General features: G+C 48.3%; 1 protein-coding gene across 3 annotated transcripts in view; it reads right to left on the reverse strand.

Annotated features, from left to right (window-relative positions):
* Positions 1–23,132, reverse strand: part of LOC146857774 (zinc finger and BTB domain-containing protein 8A-like) — an 81,041-nt gene that overhangs the window by 23,291 nt on the left and 34,618 nt on the right. For 2 of the 3 annotated variants that reach the window (XM_085648390.1, XM_085648391.1), the window contains exon 3: positions 2,890–3,836. In XM_085648390.1, the coding sequence (XP_085504516.1) occupies positions 2,890–3,808 (919 nt within the window). In that variant the 5' untranslated portion in view covers positions 3,809–3,836. Of the gene's footprint in view, positions 1–2,889; positions 3,837–6,428; positions 6,494–23,132 lie in introns of all 3 variants that reach the window. The other variant, XM_085648392.1, reaches the window with a different exon arrangement.

Below are 23,132 nucleotides of genomic sequence, written 5' to 3' on the forward strand. Positions count from 1 at the left end.
AGAAGTAAAGGTATTACAACTTTGGGCCAGTTGGTAGACAGTAGTGGTGTTAAAACTTACGCTACATTGATGACTAACTATGATCTTCCTAAAGCGGATTTTTTAAAATATTTGCAGATCCGGGACTTCCTGTGCCGAAGGAGGGATATCTCCTGTTTAGCTGAGAAAAACAATCGTTTAGAAATTGTGATGGCCCAGGGTAAAATTGGGGCTATATATCAGGCACTTATCGACACACAAAAGGACGATGTTGAGGCACAGAATGATAAATGGAAATTGAGAGTGCTCGCAGAAGGGAATATTTTGCAAGAATCCATTTATCTAGCTGAAAAGCTTCAAATATCCTCAAATTTGAAAACCCAACAATACAAAACCATGTTTAATCTATATTATACACCGGCCAAAATGGCACGTTGGGCTGGAGTAAATGAGGACAAATGTACTCGATGTGGGGGGGAACAGGCGGACTTAGTTCATATGTTTGCTACATGTTCAGATTTGAAATTATTGATAAATAAGATACAGATGTGCTTAACTGAAGTCACAGGAGAACATATTGAGATAACTCCATTAGTTATGATGCTGGGGGTCATAGAAAATAAAACACCTAAACATGGAAAGTATATATATATATATATATATAGATATTTTATACATATTGCAGTAGCAAGGTTATGTATAGCTTCACTGTGGCGTGAGAAGGAACCCCCTACATTTGAGATGTGGAGAGGCAGATTATTTGCTATTTGTAAACTCGAGACTAATTTATATGCCATCAAAAGCCCACGGAAACGCAAACTTGGGGAGGAGATTTGGGGGGCTCTAACGGAACATCTTTCACTGACAACATAAGATTTCAGTTTAGCCCCGTTGGGTTGGTAGAGATTTTATCCTCTCTTTCTAATTCAAAAATACTTACCCTTTATAGTTTTATGGGAGACCTATTGGATAATCAGTATGTATAGATGTAGATGAAATTTATAAGTAAACAGTGTATAGGAGGTTGGGCCTCCCAGAGAGGATGTCAAACAGATAGATACATATTTGGACTCATGCATTAGCATTATATTTAGCAGTATTTTACTTTATGATGTGATATATGTACACTTCTTCTGTACTATTTGTTCCTTCTTGTTTTCTGTTGATTTTTATATGATTTCACAATGCTCGGTCTTCTCCTCTGGCGATCTAATATGACTGTACAATGTCTCTATTTCCTGTTATGATGAACAAGCCGTGTGCTTTCTTATGATTTGTCTTATTCTTCTGTATCGGTTTACTGACTTAATAAAAAAAGAAAAAAGTAAAAAAATACATCCTTTGCTACTCATAGGTTACAGTCCTATTATAGGACAGTGACCTATGAATTGTCATCAAAAAGATGCATGAAAACTGCATGATACAGGCTGTAAGGTTATGTTTTTTTCTCCAGCTTTTCATTATCCTAATGTTGCTAAAAAGGGATTGTTTGAGTAGAAATAAATTGTTTTTACCAAAAGCCAACCCTAACCACTGTGGTACTTTTTTAAATCCAGAGTTTATGCTTCTTCAGACCAAACTCTTAAAATATACTGCCCACTAGTATAGATATTACATCTTGTAGTCCTTAATGTCATATGTAACATTTCAGAAAAAAGACTGGTTTAAACACATATGATTCATTGTCTCTGTATAATGTGTGTGTGATGTAAAGTGCTCCGACATTCTACAATGGAGTGAGCAGTGCTATAAAACAAATGAAATGCATGTGAGGGAGAAGCAATGGAGAGGTGAGGGACATTGCTGGAATGTAGTAATGAGGAAATCCATGGAGAAGGAGGTCATTGGAGGGCACCTGAAAAGATTTTCGCACGAGGCGCCACCAGCGCTAAAGCTGGCCCTGCTACTACTAGTTCTACAAAAGGGTTAAGTGCTGTTGAGGATGGGTGGAGAGTGTCAAACAGGTTATGGTGTGTGCAACAATGCAAGAGTTGTTTAGAGAACATAACATTCTTCGCAATCAGTACATGTTATATCTAAAATTATTACCCAATTTATGACAAGTCCAACGGCTTACAAAGCAGTGCATGGATAAGGCCCAGGTACTCGTGCCACTAAATCTTTCATTTGACTGCCGATCTTATTTGTGATGATACGAAGGGCCAGGTTAGTAAATTGTTTCACTAACCTACAATTCATCCTCAGTTGGCCAAACATTTTCTTGGATGGCCTACACTAACGCATTAAATTTCGATGGTTTTGGTTCCCATGTAGGACCTGCGGTTTTGGTTTGCTATTTACCCTCATCCTTCCCCCATATCCCCCCATATTTTTAGCATTTTTAAGAAGGTTTGGGGTTTAATTGTTTAAAAGGTGCGTGCTCTCTTTGGTTGGAGGGGGCCTGTAATTACCTAAAAATAAAGATTTGATTTTAATTTTTCTTTTAAGAGTTAAGGGCTTCTGGACTTCAATATTCCTAACAAGCTTTGAAAAGAACCTTCTTGAGGTTCCACTGAAGATGGTAGGGCTTTTATGTGCCAAAGAAAACAAGATACATTAGGAGCAAAAACAAACAGACACATTGATATGCTACATTCTAGCCTCTTTGTCTTTTAGAAAAAATCCTACATTTTAAAAAGCTCCAACATCCCTACTACGATGTTAATAATTTCAAAATATTAGATAAGTTGTGTTATTCTTGTTTCTATAGTTTTGTGAGGTTCAATACATAGAAATTGCATCAGCTTCCAAATGTGATTTCTTAGAGGTCCACAGATGTCAAAAGTTTAAGAACCGCTGTTCTAGAATTTTAGTGCTATTTATTCATGGCTCTGTTTTCAAAGACATTAGAAAAAAGGAAAAACCTTTCCAAGTGAAACTGACAGGTTTAAGAAATATGGTGCTTCTCACCTTCTCCGTAGCCTTCCATGATGCCTACAACCCCGCTGTATGGGTCAGGTTCCATTGTGTGTTTGGGAGGGTTCTTCTCCTTGAGGGATACAGGCTCTTGTTTCACCTCCTGACCATGCAGGCCACCGGGCTCCTCATCTTCCACAATCTCTATTATAACTCCTGCAGGAGAATTGGCACCCACTGTTGCTGTATATCTGGAACTTCGGGGGTCATCACCAACTGCTAAGGATTTGCCTGGTCCAGTATCAGGAATAAGGGAGCGGCCTATCTGCTGCCTGGGCTTTCCAAGAATGCCCCATTTTCTAACCTGTGGGCCTGGACGTGGCTTCTGCTCTTGGAACTCCATCTGTGAGGGTGGCTGATTGCTGTGGTGTCCCCATGAACTGGAACTAACGAGGAAATCACCCGGATCAGAGGTTGGCTGATGGCGAGAGGGGCTGGTTCCTGTCCTCCATTCTGCATTATATACGTTGGGCTGTCTATCCCCATTGCTACATTTGTCTAGTTTTGAGAGTGGCGAGAAGCCAGCTTGTTCTTTTTCATTGATGTCCAATGAGGAATTGATGAAGGTCTTGCAGGCACCAATGACGTCGGTCATTTGAAGGTAGCTAGCTGCCGACATGACTTCAATGACTGTTTGCCCATTAAGAGCGAGATTGCCTGTATACATGAAGTCCAGGATGACATGGAATGTTTCAGGTGAGAAGACTTCAAAAGTTGCTGCGGTTGGCTGACATGCCTCTTTTGAACTCTGGGAAAGGAGCATTTTGAAATATCCACTACTGGCAAACAGCACATTTCGATGAGCTTTGAAAGTCCTCCCCTGAATGAGGATATGGCAGTCGCAAAATAAGTCCTGCTGGCGCTGCTCGTTCAGCTGGTGTAACAGGCGTGAGTGATGGGAGGAAATCTCCATTCCACAGGATGACAGCTAAGCTACGCCACTGAAAAAGAAAATACTAAATAAATCTCAAATTGAGGAGAAAGCATCAAATAAGAATACAAACAGTGAATTCAACAGCAGAGAAGAATTATCAATTTAAATGGAAGTGGTTTCTTTCCAGAAACAGTCACTAAAGTGTGAATGGGCGAGTAAAATTAAAATATGGTTCCTGACAACAATTGAGGAAAGCCAGAAGTACAATGCTTGCCTGCCATTATACCGTGGCCCAGCCATGATCTATATTTTCAACTCAACCAACATCAAAACAATATATACCTCTGAAGTAAATTAAAGCTGTTATGGACCACCACTGGTAAAACTAACAGCAGAATATATTTACCAGAGGTAAAAGAAAATATGCAGTGTTGGAGTATGTCTTATGTTGACTGGGCATGATTCAGAGGAATTTAATGTTAGAGGGTTATTTCAACATAACGTGCATATTACCAGAAACATTCAGGAATCATGGTTCACTGCTGTATGTATCACATGATAGGAGTCATCAAGATCCAATCCAAACCTCTGTGGTAATTGTTTTTTCCTTCTATCTGAGGTAAAACAAAGCACACAATCGACGCACGTTTCCCTCTGACGGGTCAGCAAATGAGCTTTCTGAAGGCTGGGTCGAGGAATATGAAACACACCAATATACTCAATCATGAAAAATATTCAACTGCCTGTACGTGAGGTAAACCAAGCAGACTATACCGTCCTTAGTAGCGCCTTCGGCAATGGTAAAGGTATTGGAGCAGGTGTGACAGGTTGACAGGATTTAAAGGCATTTTTATTGCTCATTCACTTTGTGAACAATGGTGATGCCTTTGGATCTTGCGGCCTTGTCACATTTCCTCTGCTTTCAGAGACAGAGGTCAAAAGTCACTTTGTCTTCCTACTCGCCAGAAAGGGCGAGAGGGACCTAAAATAGCTCGCCCTAATTGAATCTGGCTCGCAAATGCAAGCGGGCGATTGGATTTCTCGAGCCCTGCTTCCGTCTGTCTCTTTCCTCTCTCTCTTCCCTCTGCCTCCCTCTCTCACCTCTCCCCCCCTTCTCCCCCAGACAAGCATGCTTGTATGCACAGTGGTTGCATGATGTTACTACGCATTCCATTACAATGCATTCCCATAGATCAACATTATAACTAACATTACAATATAGAGGAGATGGGCTGTGGACTTCCCTCTCGGCCGTCACCTACCTAGCCGGACTTTGGGCAGACTTTCCTTCGTCTCTCCGCCGTATCTCCCTCCTACCCTTTTACCTTACTCCACTACCCTTCTACGCTTCATTTATCTCGTCTTCTATGCTCTTTAAATGTTTTTTTGCAACAGATGTAACTTTTAACTGATGTAACTTTGTAACAATGTGGAACTTCATGTAAAGCGCTCTGATACCTCCGGGTCTAGATAGCGCTATATCAAATAAATAAATTGGTTGATGTTGTTTTGAATAACAAAGGCGCAGAGTAGACTAGATGAAGGGACGGGAGTTTTGGGTGATGGATGAAAGCGGCATTGGGTGGAATCAAGACTAGGCAGCCTTGGTGTTCGGCACCCGACATTCGATAGCGGCGCAAGGAGCTTCTGAGCAAAACTGTGGGCCCTGGCACTAATTCTATTACCAAATTAAGCACTGGTTTAAAACAAATATGCTGTTGGTGATGCAGCTGTGCAAGGACCTACCGTCAGATCCCACTGAACGTCATATTCTGCATAGAGGAAACAGAAGCAGAGCGAGACGGAGCCGTGCTATAACAGTGGGTCTTTCAAATGTTAGGTTATTCTAGCTGCACGGCTGGATCAAAGCCGAGATGGGAAGAGCCACTATAAGGTGTGTGAGATGACAAGACATCATGAACCAAAGGAGTCTGGTGGTCTAGTCATTCAAGAGAAACTCAAAAGACATGCAAAAGAAAAGCCTTAAAGTACAGTTTGACTTAGAAGGATTTCCATCAATTACCAGAGACTGGTCAGTGTCATCATCTGGATATCCAACCTTCCCACCACTATAAACCTCTCCAAAAAGAGGTACTATCTGTGGTGTGGGTGTCAAACAGATCACCAAACTTAAAGCTAGGAAGGAGAAAGAACAGCAAAGATCACTGGCTCAATCATAGTAAATATCAAAAATGATATCAAAAGGGTGCAGTGCAAAAAAGTGAAGTTTCTTTTAAAAAAGGAGTTCGAGGAAAGAAAAACTGTTTATTCAAGATATTCCTACTAATCCTTAGGATAAAAATTGGTGCAAAGACAGCTTTTAATATATAGGCTGTACTACAATACGGTCGACATGTTTCAGCCTTCCCGACTCAATGGTCGTTGGCTTTCTTCAGGACCTTAAACCATATTTGTATTGCTACTGCAACAATGTATGTGTCTAAATAAAAATTATATACAAGTGTGTAAATACAACCTTTTCGGTGTGCATCCTTTCGTGCAAGAGGTATACTTGTATTACCTATACATGGTGAAAAGAAAAAGAACATGAAAAAATGCAATGTCTGTAATGAGTATATCGCTCTCTTGATATAGCTGTACAGCAATTTCTTGATATATATTGGTGATAGCCAATATTATTATGACTCCAAGTGCTTACCTGTTTTGCACAAGGAGTAAGCCTCACCTCACCCGGTAGTTACTCAGGTTGATGGAGGCCCCACCCTGTAAATAGAGGGAATACTATTAAGTAAACCATAGATAAACGGGTCTTCATAAAGTCTCCTATATATTTGACTCTTATTATGGTTACTGTCTGGTGGATCGCATTTAGATCCAGAATAGGGATTCTGTCCCGACACTCTTCAAAAATTCTTCCCAAAAAAGATCTTTCCAAGAAAATCTTTATTAAAATAGCATGGACATATTGTTATGTATGTAAAATAGTCTTCCTCTGCTTACAAATATAGACCGAAGAAAAAATTCTCATAAAGCTTCCTTAAACCTATAATTTGGGTCAGACGGAGTTTGCTTACATAGTCTACAGAAACTACGAACACAGTTCCCAACAGTTGTCGTGACAGAGTGGGGAAATGCACCTTCTGGTTTAGCGACTATTTTTTGAGGCCCTTGGTCAAGAAAATGCCTACGTATCTACAAGATACAAAAGATGTTCTGCGTTTATTACCAACAGTGGAATTCGACACAGAGAGAGATTTTTTAGTATCGTTTGATGTAGAATCACTATATACATCCATTCCACAAGACTAAACATTAGACACTGTTGCCTCCATTTTAAATGAAACCGAGCTAGATTCCATCACTCCTGTCCATTTCATTATGACACTCGCCCATCTAGCAATGAAAGAGAATTTCTTCAAATTTGAAGAAACAGTGTACCTTCAAGTCTCAGGTACCAGCATGGGAAGCATTTTTGCTCCAAGCCTGGCTAACCTATATGTACACACTTTCGAACAAAAATATGTACTTAATTCCGACAACCCCTTCCATGATTCAATCAGATTATGGAAGCGTTACATCGATGATATTTTTGTAGTATGGCGAGGCGATTTGACTTCAATCTCTGCTTTCTTACAATGGCTGAATACTCGAAATGATTTTTTGAGGTTTACAGTTGAGGTCCACAAAGATAAACTAGCTTTCTTGGATTTATCTATCTTTGTTACCCCTTCAGGGTTGGAAAGCGAACTTTATCGGAAACCAATAGCCCGGAACTCTCTTCTTAGATACGATAGTCAGCATCCGAAATCACTAAGAGACAACTTACCGTATGGGCAATTCCTACGTGTCAGAAGAAACTGTTCCACACAAGATAAATACCAACTTCATGCTCATAATCTTACAGAACAACTGATTGGAAAAAAGTATCCTAAGAGATTGATCAAAAAGGCTTTGAAACGAGCCACTAATAACAACAGAGAGGCTTTAATAGAACCTCCATTTGAAAAACCCCCCATGGATCGCTTAACTTTTGTTAATACCTTCAGTACCCTAACCAATGGTATCCAGAAAAGCATCAAGAAACACTGGCGGCTTCTGAATTCCTGTAAAGATAAAATTCAGTTACCACTATTCTCTTTAAAGAGAGGAGTGAATTTTCGAGATAAATTAGTTCACACTCGACCTAAAGAACTAAAGCCACGCCAAATCGGAACTTTATGGAATTTACCAGCGGTCCAGGGAGACCATCCTTGTGGTGCTTGTACCATCTGCCCACAGACAAAACACTCGAAGTCCATAGACATTGGCACGAGTAGGCCTTGGGAACAAAGAACCTTCTCTAATTGTAACAGTGAAAATTTGATTTACTGGATTGAGTGTCCGTGTAAATGCCGATATGTAGGCATGACTACTCGGAAAGTCAGATTACGGATGTGTTAGACCTGTCAGCCCTTTGGGTGGTCCCTCCTCATCATTATTTATTTTGTCCCACTTTTGCCTCAAACCCTGTTTGAATTTCTCCTTTTTGGGAACCACCAGACTTTTTAGTGTTGCTGCAGATTCAGGGAGCCATTTTAGCTACCCCTGAAACTTCTGTCTGAGGGCCTGGAGCACAAAATGGTGGCCACCTGTGACATCACCAGCATCCACTGGAACCTACCAGCACCTTCCAGAACATTCCAGGAGATTCCAGAACTCTGTGACAGTTGGAGACCGTTTAGAATGTTGGGAGGATAAGAGAGGCAGTTGGCAGTTGGAGCTGGCAGTTGGCACCTGACTGGTGAAGAGAGAGGAGCACGACAGTGAAGGAGGAAGGAGTGAAGCAGCAGGGGTGGAAACTTGTGCCTGGAGTGGGGTCCATAAACCCACCCTTGATACTTGTCCCTACTGATGGATCCCAGCCTATAGCCCTGTGTGGGAAGAAGTCAGAAGAAAACCATCCTAAGGACCTGGACAGCAGGAACAGGCCTTAGAACCAAGAAAGCAGCAAGATTCTGACCTGAGAACTGGTTTCCCTGGAGCCTGGCGTCGAGTAGCCGAAGACCTGGAGCCCGAGGTGGAGAAGCGGCGCTGACTGAGGTAGCAGACGTCGTACCCGGAGCCGCCTGAGGTCGTAAGAGGGCGCCGGCGGAGGTCGAGAGGAATACCAAGGGTCGAGAAGGAAGTGAACCGAGGTCGAGCGAGCGGCGTCATCGGAGGAGTGAAGTCCGCCCTCCGGAGTCGTCGGAGACCGAGGTAGAGGAGCACCGGAGGTCGGGAGTGAGGATCGCACTCCGGAGTCGCCCGGAACCTGTGAGGAGGAACACCGGAGGTCGGGGGTGAGGATCGCACCCCGGAGTCGCCGGAAGTCGACAGCGAGGCCAGGCCGGCCGACGTCATCGGAGCCGAGAGCGCCATCGGACCGGAGCCGCCCGAAGTCGACTTCGTGAAGAGACTGCCCGACGCCGTCGAATCGGAGGTCGAGATCAAACCGAGGCCACCGACGTCGGACCGGAGCCGCCTGCCGGCGTCGTCAAAGAACTGACATTGTGCCGAGGCCGCCGAGACCGAACCGGAACCGCCTCACGGCGTCGACACGACTCCAGCGGCGTCGGAACATCAGAAAAGGGCAGTAAGTGGAGTAGAGGGCGCCTAAGGCCCTGTGGAGACCTGAGAGACTGCTCTAAGGGGCTAGGGAGGTGCTGAAACCAACCTGACTGTGCAAGGGGTGAACTGGGACTAACCTAGAGAGGTTGTGTGGAGAGAGAAAGCCAGGGCACTGGTATTCCCCCCTTTGATCTACCTCAGATTAGGCCTCAGCCTTGTCCCAGCCAGGGAGTAGCCCCCCCTCAAGCCTTCCACAACCCTACAAGCTGGGCCTGGGCCATATCAGCCCTTAAGAATTGAAGTGTCATCTGATTACATGAGTGTTGCTGTATACTTTTAATTATTTATTGGGGATACTGTATTTATTGAGTTTTTACCTATTTATTGCTGCACTATATTTATAGGTCCACAGGACTCGATGGTGTACAATATTTATTGGTACAGTATTTATTGCCTCAAAGTATTTAATTGTCTGTATATATTGCACTTGTATTTATGCCCTGTGATTTATGATCACCCCTATTTATTTCATCAAACAGCCAGTATTTATTTGACCTGCACTATTTAAATTTGTATATTGTGATTGTCTTATTTATTTTTCCAATCAGCAACTAAGAGAAAAGATAAAGAAAGAATATTTTCATAATTTTTACGGTGTAGAGTCGTTTTTTGGAACGGATGCACGCATGGTTATTGTATGGGTATATTGTATGCTTAGCACTGCGCCTGTTTCCTGACCACTCGAGCCAAGCTACCACAGTGTGTTCGGGGAGTCCATCACCACCCTGCGGAGTGGGAGTGGGCTGTTTCCAACATAAATTGGTGTTCAGTGGTGGGATAGAGCTGTGCCTACGTATACTCAACAATAACTGTGGGTAGTCCATAGGCCTACACCGGGAGTTTTCTCACAGCGGCCTTCCTAATTGTGGGTTTTTGTTTTTTCCAAATTTACTCTGGTGGTGGGAGGAGGTATTATTAAAGGTACCCCCCTGCATAGTTACTGCACAAAAACCTGTCCTCTAACCTGAGTGGGCAAGATGGAGTTTGTTCTTGAAAATCTAGACACGTACACTGTGGCCCAACTCAGGGAGTTTTGCCAGCGAGAGGGGGTGTACTGTCCCCCAGGAGCAAAGAAGGGTGCACTTCAAACCAGCTTAAGGGCTTGGGGGGAGGCACGCAGGGAAAGCAAGGCTGAGGAGGAAGACAGGGATGGAGAGCCTGACCCTGAGGGGGCTGAGATGTACCAACCTGAGGTGGGGAACCTGTCAGCAGGGCCCAGAACCATTTCTAGGAAGGGCAGCAGTGCCTCTAGCGGTGGCTTGTCTGAAGTGGAGCTAACGGACCGGAGGGAGAAAAGACAGCTCACATGGGACTTAGCCAGGCTGGAAAAGGAGAAAGAGGAGCAGAGGATGGCCCATGAATTGCGACTGAAAGAAATAGATCTTCAGATTTTGAGAATCGGGGCACAACCTGTTCCTAATGGTGGCAGCCAAAACCAAGAGTCCACCAGGGAATCCAAACCTTACCTGCCAAAGGACATTGTAGCGAGCTATGGGGCGGGTGACGACATCGCCAAGTGGCTAGCAGCCTATGAGGTCTCATTGAGGGCCCATGGGGTTCCAGCGAAGTATTGGGGAGGGGGATTGTATAAGTACATGCCTCCAGCTGGTAGGGATGCTTTATTGGCCCTCGAAGAGGAGGAGCAAACCCACTACCCCACCATGAAACTGGCGCTCATCAGAAAGTTTGGACTAACACCTGAAAAGTACAGACAGAAGTTCAGGGGTAGTCACAAGCTGGGCACGCAGAATTGGGTGGACTTCCTGGACTATGCGAAGAAGGCAATGGAAGGTTGGATTCAGGGCAGTGAAGTAAGGAACTACGAGGAGTTGTTCGACCTAGTACTGAAGGAACACCTGCTCGAGAAATGTTTCCCTGAACTGCGGCAACACCTGGTGGATAGCAAGCTGACCAGTCCCCGGAAGCTTGCTGAGGAGGCGGACATTTGGGCTAGTACCCGGGTGTCCACAAGGGGGACTGGAGGGGATACTCAAAAGGCCGGACAGGGCGCCCCCCAGAAGAAAGAGGGAGGGGAAAAGAAAAAGGAGTTCTCCAAAGGCCCCCAAAATAACTTCCAAGGGAAGGGAACAGGATTCACCTCTAAGGCTAACCCACCCAGAAACCCTAATCCTGGCCAGAGTCAGCAGCCAAGGGTTGTCCATTGCTACGAGTGCGGTGGCGTTGGACACTATAAAGGAGATCCGAAGTGTCAGAAACGATCACCCCCTCCCACTGGAGGAAAGCCCCCCGGAGTAGCTAGTGTAGTGCTCGGGGAGGAGATGCCCTTAACTAAGGGAAGGGAGTGGGCGGGTGTCACTTTAGTGTCCCTGGGAGAACGGGAGATGGTTCCTAAGATCCAGGTGCCCGCAAATACCGCAAAGTATGGGCAGTGGGTCACCATCAACGGCCAAAGAGGGGAGGCTCTGAGAGACACAGGAGCCAGTATGACTATGGTGCGTAGCCAACTGGTGTCTCCAGAGCAGGTAATTCCCGATGTACTCCACCCAGCCGCGATGGCTGACGGCAGAACAGGCCACTATCCAGTGGCCGAGGTTCCCTTTGAATGGGGGGGGGTTGCAGGTTCACTTCGAGTTGCCGTAAGCCCTGCCGTGCCAGTCGATTGTCTGCTGGGGAATGACATGGAGCACAACGCTTGGAAGGAGGTGGAATACCGGACTCACACCGAGATGCTGGGTACACCTGACTGGGCCTGTGTTAGCACAAGGTCCGTGACTACCCGAAGAGGGAGTTCATTCCGGCTGGAGCCTGGAACAAAGGCCCAGCCAGCTGCCAGTCAAGGGAAGAACCGAGGACAGGAGGAGCCTGCCTCGGCGTCTCCACCCCGTAGGACGGATAGGCCACCGGAGGTGGTGGACCAGGAGTCTGCGGAGGGGGACGTTACCAACCTGGAGGACTTACCCATCCCGGCCGAGTGGCACGTGGAGGGAGGCCCGTCCAGGGAGGAATTCTGCCAGGGCCAGAGGGAGTGCCCTACCCTTGAGGGGCTGAGGCGACAGGCCGAAGCCCAGGCAGCAGGGAACGTTGAAGGGAACTACAGTGTTTACTGGGAGGATGGCCTCCTCTACAGTGAACCCAAGGCACCCCTACATGGATCGTCACGAGCCTTGGTAGTCCCTCAACGTTATCGAGCCTTCCTTTTAGAGTTGGCTCATGAGATACCATTGGCAGGACACCTGGGGCAAGACAAGACCTTCGCCCGTCTTGTCCCACACTTTTATTGGCCTCAGATGAAAGTGTCGTCCGATACCTACTGCCGGACATGTGTGTCTTGCCAAGCCAGTGGGAAAACAGGGGTGAAGCTGAAAGCTCCCCTGGAACCACTTCCTGTCGTTAGCACCCCCTTTGAAAGGGTGGGCATCGACATTGTGGGTCCATTAGATCCGCCAACTACAGCTGGTCACAGGTTTATCCTGGTTCTGGTGGATCATGCCACACGGTACTCAGAGGCAATACCTCTGAGGACCATAACAGCACCTGTTGTGGCAAGGGCCCTGATGGGAATCTTTACCCGAGTGGGTTTTCCCAAGGAAGTTGTGTCCGACAGGGGGACCAACTTCATGTCAGCGTATATGCGGGCAATGTGGAAGGAGTGTGGAGTGACCTACCGGTTCACGACTCCTTACCACCCCCAGACCAATAGTCTGGTGGAAAGGTTTAACAAAACCTTAAAAGGCATGATCAGAAGTCTGCCTGAAAGCCTGCGGAGGAAATGGGACGTCCTCCTACCCTGTTTACTTTTTTCTTACAGGGAAGTGCCACAGAAGGGAGTGGGCTTCAGCCCCTTCGAGCTTCTGTATGGGCACCCTGTACGTGGACCTCTCAACCTGGTGAGAGACGGATGGGAAAGAACTCCCAGAAAGCTCCCCCAGGATGTGGTGAGCTACATGCTGGCCTTCCGGAGCCAACTGGCTAAGTTGTGGAAGCAAGCTTCTGACAACTTGGAAGCCAGCCAAGCAGTAATGAAGGCGTGGTATGACCACAACGCTCACCCGGTGGAGTTGGAGCCTGGCCAGAAGGTGTGGGTGATCGAACCTGGAGAGCTTAGTGCCCTCCAGGATCGCTGGTCAGGACCCTTTGAGGTGTTGGAGAAGAAGGGTAAGGCTACCTACTTGGTGGACCTGAAGACCCCTCGTCAGCCCCTGCGGGTGCTGCATGCCAACCGCCTCAAACCCCACCACGAGAGGCCCGAAGTCATCTTGATGATGGTGACTGACGGAGGAGAGGACGTGGAAAGCGAGCCTCTCCCTGATCTGTTTGCGTCTCAGGAAAAGGATGGGTCGGTGGAGGGAGTGATTCTCTCCCCATCTCTAACTCCTGAACAGCAGGAGGACTGTCGCCAGGTCCTGGGGCAGTACTCTTCGTTGTTCTCCCTTGTCCCGGGTAGGACTCACCTGTGCGTCCATGACGTGGACACAGGAGACAGCCCACCTGTGAAGTCCAAGATCTACCGGATGTCAGACAAGGTGAAGGCCAGCATTCATAGTGAAGTCACTAAGATGCTGGAGCTAGGAGTGATTGAACCTTCTAGCAGCCCCTGGTCCAGTCCGGTGGTGTTAGTACCAAAAGCTGCACCACCGGGTGCCCAACCAGAACTGAGGTTCTGTGTGGACTACCGGGGACTGAATTCAGTGACAAAGACTGATGCTCATCCGATCCCTAGGGCGGATGAATTAATTGACCGGCTGGGAGCTGCCCAATATCTAAGTACCTTTGACCTTACTTCAGGGTACTGGCAGATCTCTTTGACTAATGGAGCAAGGGAAAGGTCAGCCTTCTCCACGCCCAATGGCCACTACCAGTTCTGTGTGATGCCCTTTGGGCTCAAGAACGCACCTGCCACGTTTCAGCGCCTGGTAAACCAGATCCTCACCGGAATGGAGAGTTTCTCTGCTGCTTATCTGGATGACATAGCCGTCTTCAGTAACAGCTGGGAGGATCACTTGCGTCACCTGCAAGCTGTTCTCCAGGCCCTGAGACAAGCTGGATTGACGATCAAGGCCAGCAAGTGCCAGATCGGGCAGGGGTCGGTAGTGTACCTTGGACACTTGGTGGGTAGGGGAACGGTGCAGCCCCTCCAGGCGAAGATCGAGGCCATCATGGCCTGGGAACTCCCCAAGACACAGACTGAGGTCCGAGCATTTTTGGGCCTCACGGGATACTATCGCCGCTTCGTGAAGGGGTACGGTACCATCGTAGCCCCTCTCACGGAGCTCACGTCCAAGAAACAACCTCGACGGGTAGTCTGGACGGAGGCTTGTCAGCAAGCCTTTGAGAGATTGAAGAAAGCCATGTGCGAGGCCCCGGTCTTAAGGGCCCCAGACTTTTCCAAGAAGTTCATTGTCCAGACAGATGCATCAGAACATGGCATTGGGGCAGTGTTATCGCAACTCAACGAAGAGGGTCTGGATCAACCCGTGGTCTTCCTATCCAGGAGACTACTTCCCAGGGAACAGAAGTGGAGTGCAATAGAGCGTGAAGCCTTTGCAGTGGTATGGGCTCTGAAGAAGTTGCGGCCACACCTGTTTGGCTCGCACTTCCTAGTTCAGACCGACCACAGACCCCTTCGTTGGCTGATGCAAATGAAGGGGGAGAATCCCAAGTTGTTGAGGTGGTCTATTTCCCTACAGGGGATGGACTTTCAGGTGGAACATCGGCCTGGAGTGGACCACGCCAATGCAGACGGTCTCTCAAGGTATTTCCGCCTTAGTGATGAGAACTCCCAAGGGGTTGGGTAGCTCTCCCCACTTTCAGCTGGGGGGGACGCGTGTTAGACCTGTCAGCCCTTTGGGTGGTCCCTCCTCATCATTATTTATTTTGTCCCACTTTTGCCTCAAACCCTGTTTGAATTTCTCCTTTTTGGGAACCACCAGACTTTTTAGTGTTGCTGCAGATTCAGGGAGCCATTTTAGCTACCCCTGAAACTTCTGTCTGAGGGCCTGGAGCACAAAATGGTGGCCACCTGTGACATCACCAGCATCCACTGGAACCTACCAGCACCTTCCAGAACATTCCAGGAGATTCCAGAACTCTGTGACAGTTGGAGACCGTTTAGAATGTTGGGAGGATAAGAGAGGCAGTTGGCAGTTGGAGCTGGCAGTTGGCACCTGACTGGTGAAGAGAGAGGAGCACGACAGTGAAGGAGGAAGGAGTGAAGCAGCAGGGGTGGAAACTTGTGCCTGGAGTGGGGTCCATAAACCCACCCTTGATACTTGTCCCTACTGATGGATCCCAGCCTATAGCCCTGTGTGGGAAGAAGTCAGAAGAAAACCATCCTAAGGACCTGGACAGCAGGAACAGGCCTTAGAACCAAGAAAGCAGCAAGATTCTGACCTGAGAACTGGTTTCCCTGGAGCCTGGCGTCGAGTAGCCGAAGACCTGGAGCCCGAGGTGGAGAAGCGGCGCTGACTGAGGTAGCAGACGTCGTACCCGGAGCCGCCTGAGGTCGTAAGAGGGCGCCGGCGGAGGTCGAGAGGAATACCAAGGGTCGAGAAGGAAGTGAACCGAGGTCGAGCGAGCGGCGTCATCGGAGGAGTGAAGTCCGCCCTCCGGAGTCGTCGGAGACCGAGGTAGAGGAGCACCGGAGGTCGGGAGTGAGGATCGCACTCCGGAGTCGCCCGGAACCTGTGAGGAGGAACACCGGAGGTCGGGGGTGAGGATCGCACCCCGGAGTCGCCGGAAGTCGACAGCGAGGCCAGGCCGGCCGACGTCATCGGAGCCGAGAGCGCCATCGGACCGGAGCCGCCCGAAGTCGACTTCGTGAAGAGACTGCCCGACGCCGTCGAATCGGAGGTCGAGATCAAACCGAGGCCACCGACGTCGGACCGGAGCCGCCTGCCGGCGTCGTCAAAGAACTGACATTGTGCCGAGGCCGCCGAGACCGAACCGGAACCGCCTCACGGCGTCGACACGACTCCAGCGGCGTCGGAACATCAGAAAAAGGGCAGTAAGTGGAGTAGAGGGCGCCTAAGGCCCTGTGGAGACCTGAGAGACTGCTCTAAGGGGCTAGGGAGGTGCTGAAACCAACCTGACTGTGCAAGGGGTGAACTGGGACTAACCTAGAGAGGTTGTGTGGAGAGAGAAAGCCAGGGCACTGGTATTCCCCCCTTTGATCTACCTCAGATTAGGCCTCAGCCTTGTCCCAGCCAGGGAGTAGCCCCCCCTCAAGCCTTCCACAACCCTACAAGCTGGGCCTGGGCCATATCAGCCCTTAAGAATTGAAGTGTCATCTGATTACATGAGTGTTGCTGTATACTTTTAATTATTTATTGGGGATACTGTATTTATTGAGTTTTTACCTATTTATTGCTGCACTATATTTATAGGTCCACAGGACTCGATGGTGTACAATATTTATTGGTACAGTATTTATTGCCTCAAAGTATTTAATTGTCTGTATATATTGCACTTGTATTTATGCCCTGTGATTTATGATCACCCCTATTTATTTCATCAAACAGCCAGTATTTATTTGACCTGCACTATTTAAATTTGTATATTGTGATTGTCTTATTTATTTTTCCAATCAGCAACTAAGAGAAAAGATAAAGAAAGAATATTTTCATAATTTTTACGGTGTAGAGTCGTTTTTGGAACGGATGCACGCATGGTTATTGTATGGGTATATTGTATGCTTAGCACTGCGCCTGTTTCCTGACCACTCGAGCCAAGCTACCACAGTGTGTTCGGGGAGTCCATCACCACCCTGCGGAGTGGGAGTGGGCTGTTTCCAACAGGATGCTAGAGCACAAAAGCACATTCAGGTGTGTGAGAAGTTGGCCTGGTATATGATGCTCACTAGTTAAAGTGATCACCTTGTACCATGCCAAGCAACCCTTATGGTGTGGTTGTAAGTCAACCTTTTCGGACTAGCTGCCCTAGTGGTAGCGTAGGCTAAGCAGTCTTTGAGGCTAAACTCTTGAAACGTGTTAAGCCAGCTGTTTTACCAAATGCAACCCCCTTTTATACCAATGAAAGGACACCACACAGATATATATTCAAAATATATATGTATTTATTTCTCAAAGTAACCCCTAGTCTCTTTATGAGCACAGGAGCACAAATCGTCAAACAAGATTATCACAGAATACACAGAAGTTGCACTTTATATGGATAGGCCCTGGTGGCCACTCGAACCATATACTAAAATAGTGGTATAAGTACCACGAACAGAAAAGGGAAAAGGCCTAGGGCCTCTAGAATCGCTGGGCCTACAAGGAGCTAACTTCAGTTAGTGACCAGGAGGTCCACGGGTGGCGTGTGCAGAGCAAATAGTCACACGCGTGCTCCCATAGGTTTCAATGGGTGCGTAAAAAGGACAAAGTTACTGCAAAGAGGATCTTCCGGATGGACTAGGAACTCAAGATTTGGAACACAGGCACTAGAGATGTAATACTACACTTGGGCACAGGTGTGCCAGCTTTACCTCACCCACGGGAAGCGGGTGCCTAGGCCTCGAAGTGCGTCGGGTTTCTTCTATCTGTTCCGTGGAGCCTGAAGACAAAGATGCTGCAGGCGGTCGGTCCGGGAGAGATGCAGTGGATCCAAGAGTGGATCGGAGATGTTGAAGACCTGTAAGCAGAGGGGACAGTGTTCACAGTCACTAGCCAGTGACCGGCGTGGCACCAGGTGGGTACCAGGCAATGTCGGGTGCAAACAGGAAGAAAGGTGTAGCTTGTCTCTGCAGCCACGTGGTCCCTGGAGGTCGACGACGTCCAGGAGTCGGTTCACGAGCTGTCCCACGCAGGCTCTCGCTGTCGGCGGTGTCGGCGACTTGATCGAAGCAAACAAGCCTTGGCAAAAGCAATTGTTGTAGGAAAAGGAAATAAGCTGATGGTTCTGACCAGCAAGGTCAGAAGGACTGCTCCTTTGGAGGGGAGCAAGGGCCAGTCTGGAGCAACCAGACCAGCGGTGTTTTTCGTAGAGTTCGTCGCCAAGATGGCTACTAGCCAGCGGCCAGCAACCGGTTAGGCGCGTCGAGTGGCAAAATGCAGAAGGGCCCCACGCAGATCGTGGAGATGCTGGAGGGCTCACCTTTGGTGCAGATGCTGCTCGGGTGTTGGGGCTTCTCAGATCCCAAAGCACAACTTGGAGGGAGCCTCGGTTGTTGCACTTGTCAGCTTGTCGTAGTCGTTCCAAGATGGCTGGCTCCACGTGTCTCGGTGCCTCCACGGGTCTCCTCTTTTCAGGGACTGTGGATCGGGCGGTGAGAGGTCTGGAGGTCCAGGTCTGGTCAGTCTCTGGGCTCGGGCTCCGGCGGGAGGCGGCGGCAAAGCAGACGTTGATTCGCTGGATGGTGCTTGCGTTAGCAAGGTGGTCACTCCCTGACCACAGGGGAGATTGGCTTCAGTCCTCTGTGCAGCAGAGCGTCGAAGTTCCCGTCTTCTTCTTAGTGTTAAGTTGATTCCAGGATGTCTGAAGTCTTAGGACACAGCTCCTACCTTTAAGCGGATTCTAGGGGCCGGACTACCTGCTAGGTCCCTCCCTATGGGTGGGACCAGGAAGGGGGGTGGTTACACCCCCAATCCTTTGTCCAGCTCGCCCCAGGCCCGGGACTGGTGTGCCCCAGGACCGGTTTGAACTGGCATATGCACCGAGGCTCCTTGTGAGCCACAGGCATGTCTGGTTTCTTTCAAGCCCTACCTGACCAATACACAAAATCCTGTCTGGGGTGGTGCACGCACCTCCCCTGGCAGGAAACCCTTTGTCCACACCTCCCAAGCTGGAAGGACTCCCAGCAGCAGGAGGGCAGACTTGTGTCTGTGGTGGCAGCATCCATTTTGTGGAGCTGAGACTATGTCTGATTTTACCCGGGTTTCAGGTACTGTACATGTCGTGTCCCTCTAGAAGGGTGGAATGCTAACCCCGTCGCCAGAATTGGCGAGGGGTTAGTATTCCAATTCGTATGACACCTTACTCGACATGTTTTGATAAAGCCAAACCAAAGATAGCATTTAACCGCGAGGTTCATAATGCACTTAAGAGTATATGGTATGACGATATCTGGAAACAGTAGAAGGAAGTTGTTCCGACCACTGCAGACAGGCTCAGCTCATGCCAGAGCACCATCTCACCTGGAACCAAGCACTCTGCCTTCAGGATTGTTAAGGCCTGCCATAGGAGTGACTTATAGGTTACCAGGTGTCCCATTTAAGGTTAGGTATAGGTATACTACACCTAAGTAAGAGGTGATTACACCAACTTACCCCAGCTGAGTGATCAGCCAGTTGTGTCAGATTGTTAGGCCAAGCCTGGGGTGGCATAATACATGCTTCAGCCCTTGGCAGGCCTTGGGTACACCAATGCCCTGGGTACCTAGTGTACACTGGTACAGGGGCTGACAGGGTGATCCACTTCCAATTGGTTATGCACCTAGGGTGCATAGTTTTAATTTAGTAGAGAGAACAGCAGGCTGGGGGTCTGATTGGCAGGCCCACAGCCTCAATATGTCAAAAACCAGTGAAGCAAAAAGCAAAAATTTGGGGTGACCATAGGATAGCAGACCCTACTCTCCTACACAACCCCCCCCCCAAACGCTGGGACATTAAACTAGCCTTGACCAGTCTCGTCTTCATGTCCTAAGTGGAAGTACCTGGAGAGACCATCTGCATTCCCATGGTCAGTACCTGGCCGGTGCTCCACTGTAAAGTCCATCCCCTGTAGGGAAATGGACCACCTAAGCAGTTTGGGGTTTTCACCCTTCATCTGATTTAGCCACAAGAGGGGCTTATGGTCGGTCTGAATCTTGAAGTGAGTGCCAAACAAGTATGGCCTCAGCTTCTTCAGGGCCCACACCACAGCAAAGGCCTCCCTCTCAATAGCTGACCAATTCTTCTCTCTGGGGGTCAACCTTCTGCTAATAAAAGCAATGGGTTGGTCTTGACCATCTACATTAAGTTGTGACAGCACAGCTCCCACACCCAACTCAGAAGCATCTGTTTGGACAATAAACTCTTTGGAGTAGTCAGGACTTTTCAGGATAGGTGCAGAGCACATGGCCTCCTTCAGGTCATCAAATGCCTTTTGACAGCTTACTGTCCACTGAACCTTTTTGGGCATCTTCTTGGATGTCAGATCATTAAGAGGAGTCACAATGGACCCATAGTTCTTAACAAACTTCCTGTAGTACCCAGTCAAGCCCAAGAAAGCTCGAACTTGAGTCTGGGTGGTTGGAGGGGACCAGTCCTTGATGGATTGTATCTTACTCTCCAGTGGTTGAACTTGGCCTCCACCTACAAGGTGGCCCAAATATACAACCTTACTCTGCCCTATCTGGCACTTTGTAGCCTTGATAGTGAGGCCTGCCCTTTGCAGAGCCTCAAGAGCCTTCTTCAGGTGGATCAGGTGATCCTCCCAGGTGGAGCTAAAGACAGCAATGTCATCCAGATATGCTGCGCAAAAGTCATCCAACCCAGTAAGGACTTGGTTCACCAGCCTTTGGAAGGTGGCAGGTGCATTCTTCAGACCAAAGGGCATCACCACAAACTGGTAGTGCCCACCTGGGGTTGAGAATGCTGTTTTGGCCTTAGACTCCTCAGCTAATCTGATTTGCCAATAGCCAGCTGTTAAGTCAAATGTGCTCAAAAACTTTGCAGAAGCTAGTTTGTCTATGAGCTCATCTGCCCTTGGAATAGGGTGTGCATCTGTCCTGGTGACAGCATTGAGTCCTCTGTAATCCACACAGAACCTCATCTCTCTCTTGCCATCTTTGGTGTGAGGTTTGGGGACCAGAACCACTGGGCTAGCCCAGGGGCTCTCTGAGGGTTCAATGACACCTAATTCCAGCATTTTATGTACCTCAGCCTTTATACAGTCCCTGACGTGGTCAGGTTGTCTGTAAAGCTTGTTCTTTACAGGCAGACTGTCACCAGTGTCCACCACATGGGTACACCAGTCAGTTTGACTAGGTATCAAGGAAAACATATGTGAAAATGATTGTAGAACCTGTCTACATTCAGTCTGCTGATGGGCAGTGAGGTTGCCTCCAAGGGTCACTCCTTCAACTGAGCCATCTTCAGGGTTCTGAGACAACAGGTCTGGGAGAGGGTCACTCTCTTCCTCCTGTCCCTCATCTGTAGCCATGAGCAAGCCCATGTCTGCCCTGTCAACATATGCTTTAAGCCTGTTAACATGGAGTACCCTGTGGGGACTCCTGGGAGTTCCTAGGTCGACCAAGTAGGTGACCTCTCCCTTCTTTTCCAGGATTGTATGGGGTCCAGACCATTTGTCTTGGAGTGCTGCTGGGGCCACTGGCTCCAACACCCATACCTTCTGTCCTGGCTGAAACTCAACCAAGACAGCCTTTTGGTCATGCCAAGCTTTCTGTAAGGCCTGGCTTGCCTCAAGGTTTTTGGATGCCTTCTCCATATACTCAGCCATCCTGGAGCGGAGACCAAGTACATAGTCCACTATGTCTAGCTTAGGCTTTTTGAGAGGTAACTCCCATCCTTCCTTCACCAAACACAGTGGGCCTCTCACAGGGTGCCCAAACAACAATTCAAAGGGGCTGTAGCCAACTCCTTTTTGTGGGACCTCTCTGTAAGCAAACAGAAGGCAGGGTAGAAGGATGTCCCATCTTCGCCTGAGCTTTTCAGGTAATCCTTTGATCATACCCTTTAGGGTCTTGTTGAATCTCTCAACAAGCCCATTGCATTGTGGGTGATAAGGGGTGGTGAACTTGTAGTTGACACCACATTCCTTCCACATAGCTGTCAAGTATCCTGACATAAAGTTGGTACCTCTGTCAGATACTACCTCCTTAGGAAACCCCACTCTGGAGAATACCCCCAGCAGGGCCCTGGCCACAACAGGTGCTGTAGTGGTCCTAAGGGGAATTGCCTCTGGATACCTGGTGGCATGATCCACTACCACCAGTATAAATCTGTGCCCAGATGCAGTGGGAGGATCCATGGGACCCACTATGTCTATTCCCACTCTTTCAAAGGGGACCCCCACCACAGGTAGTGGTATTAGGGGGGCCTTTGTTGTGCCACCTGATTTGCCACTGGCTTGGCAGGTAACACAGGAGCGACAAAACTCCTTTGTATCTTCATTCATGTGAGGCCAGTGAAAGTGAGGGACAAGTCTGTCCCAAGTCTTGTTCTGGCCTAAGTGTCCTGCTAAAGGAATGTCATGGGCCAAGGTAAGAAGGAAGCCCCTAAATTGCAGAGGTATAACCAACCTCCTGGTAGCACCAGGCTTGGGGTCTCTAGCCTCTGAATAAAGGAGCCCTTCATCCCAATACACTTTATGGGTACCTTGAGCATTCCCAGCAGCCTCAGCAGCAGCCAGCTGTCTGAGGGGTTCAAGAGAGGGACAGGATAACTGAGCCTGCCTCAAGTCAGCCCTTGAAGGTCCCCCTGTCCCCAGAAACTCAACCTGATCAGGTTCAAGCTCTTCAGGGACAGTTCCTTCAGGGTCCTCTAGATCAGCTTCCTGGGAAGGCTGATCATCACTCTGAGGCAGGGGGGAAGGCACAGCCTTGACCCTCCTGTTCTTCTTCTTGGTAGGTGCTTGGTCCATTGTTCCAGGATCCAAGACCTGAGGTTCAGTGAGGCACTTTTTGGCCTGTGACCTGGTCACAGCAAGGACATGTGATGATATACCTAACATCTCTGCATGAGTCCTGTACTCCACTTCTGACCATAGAGAACTCTCTAGGTCATTGCCCAACAAACATTCTACTGGGAGGTCTGCACTAACCACAACCCTTTTGAGGCCAGTTACCCCTCCCCATGAG

This window comes from Triturus cristatus, chromosome 3_2 (genome assembly GCF_964204655.1).
Source record: "Triturus cristatus chromosome 3_2, aTriCri1.1, whole genome shotgun sequence".
Taxonomy (NCBI): domain Eukaryota; kingdom Metazoa; phylum Chordata; class Amphibia; order Caudata; family Salamandridae; genus Triturus; species Triturus cristatus.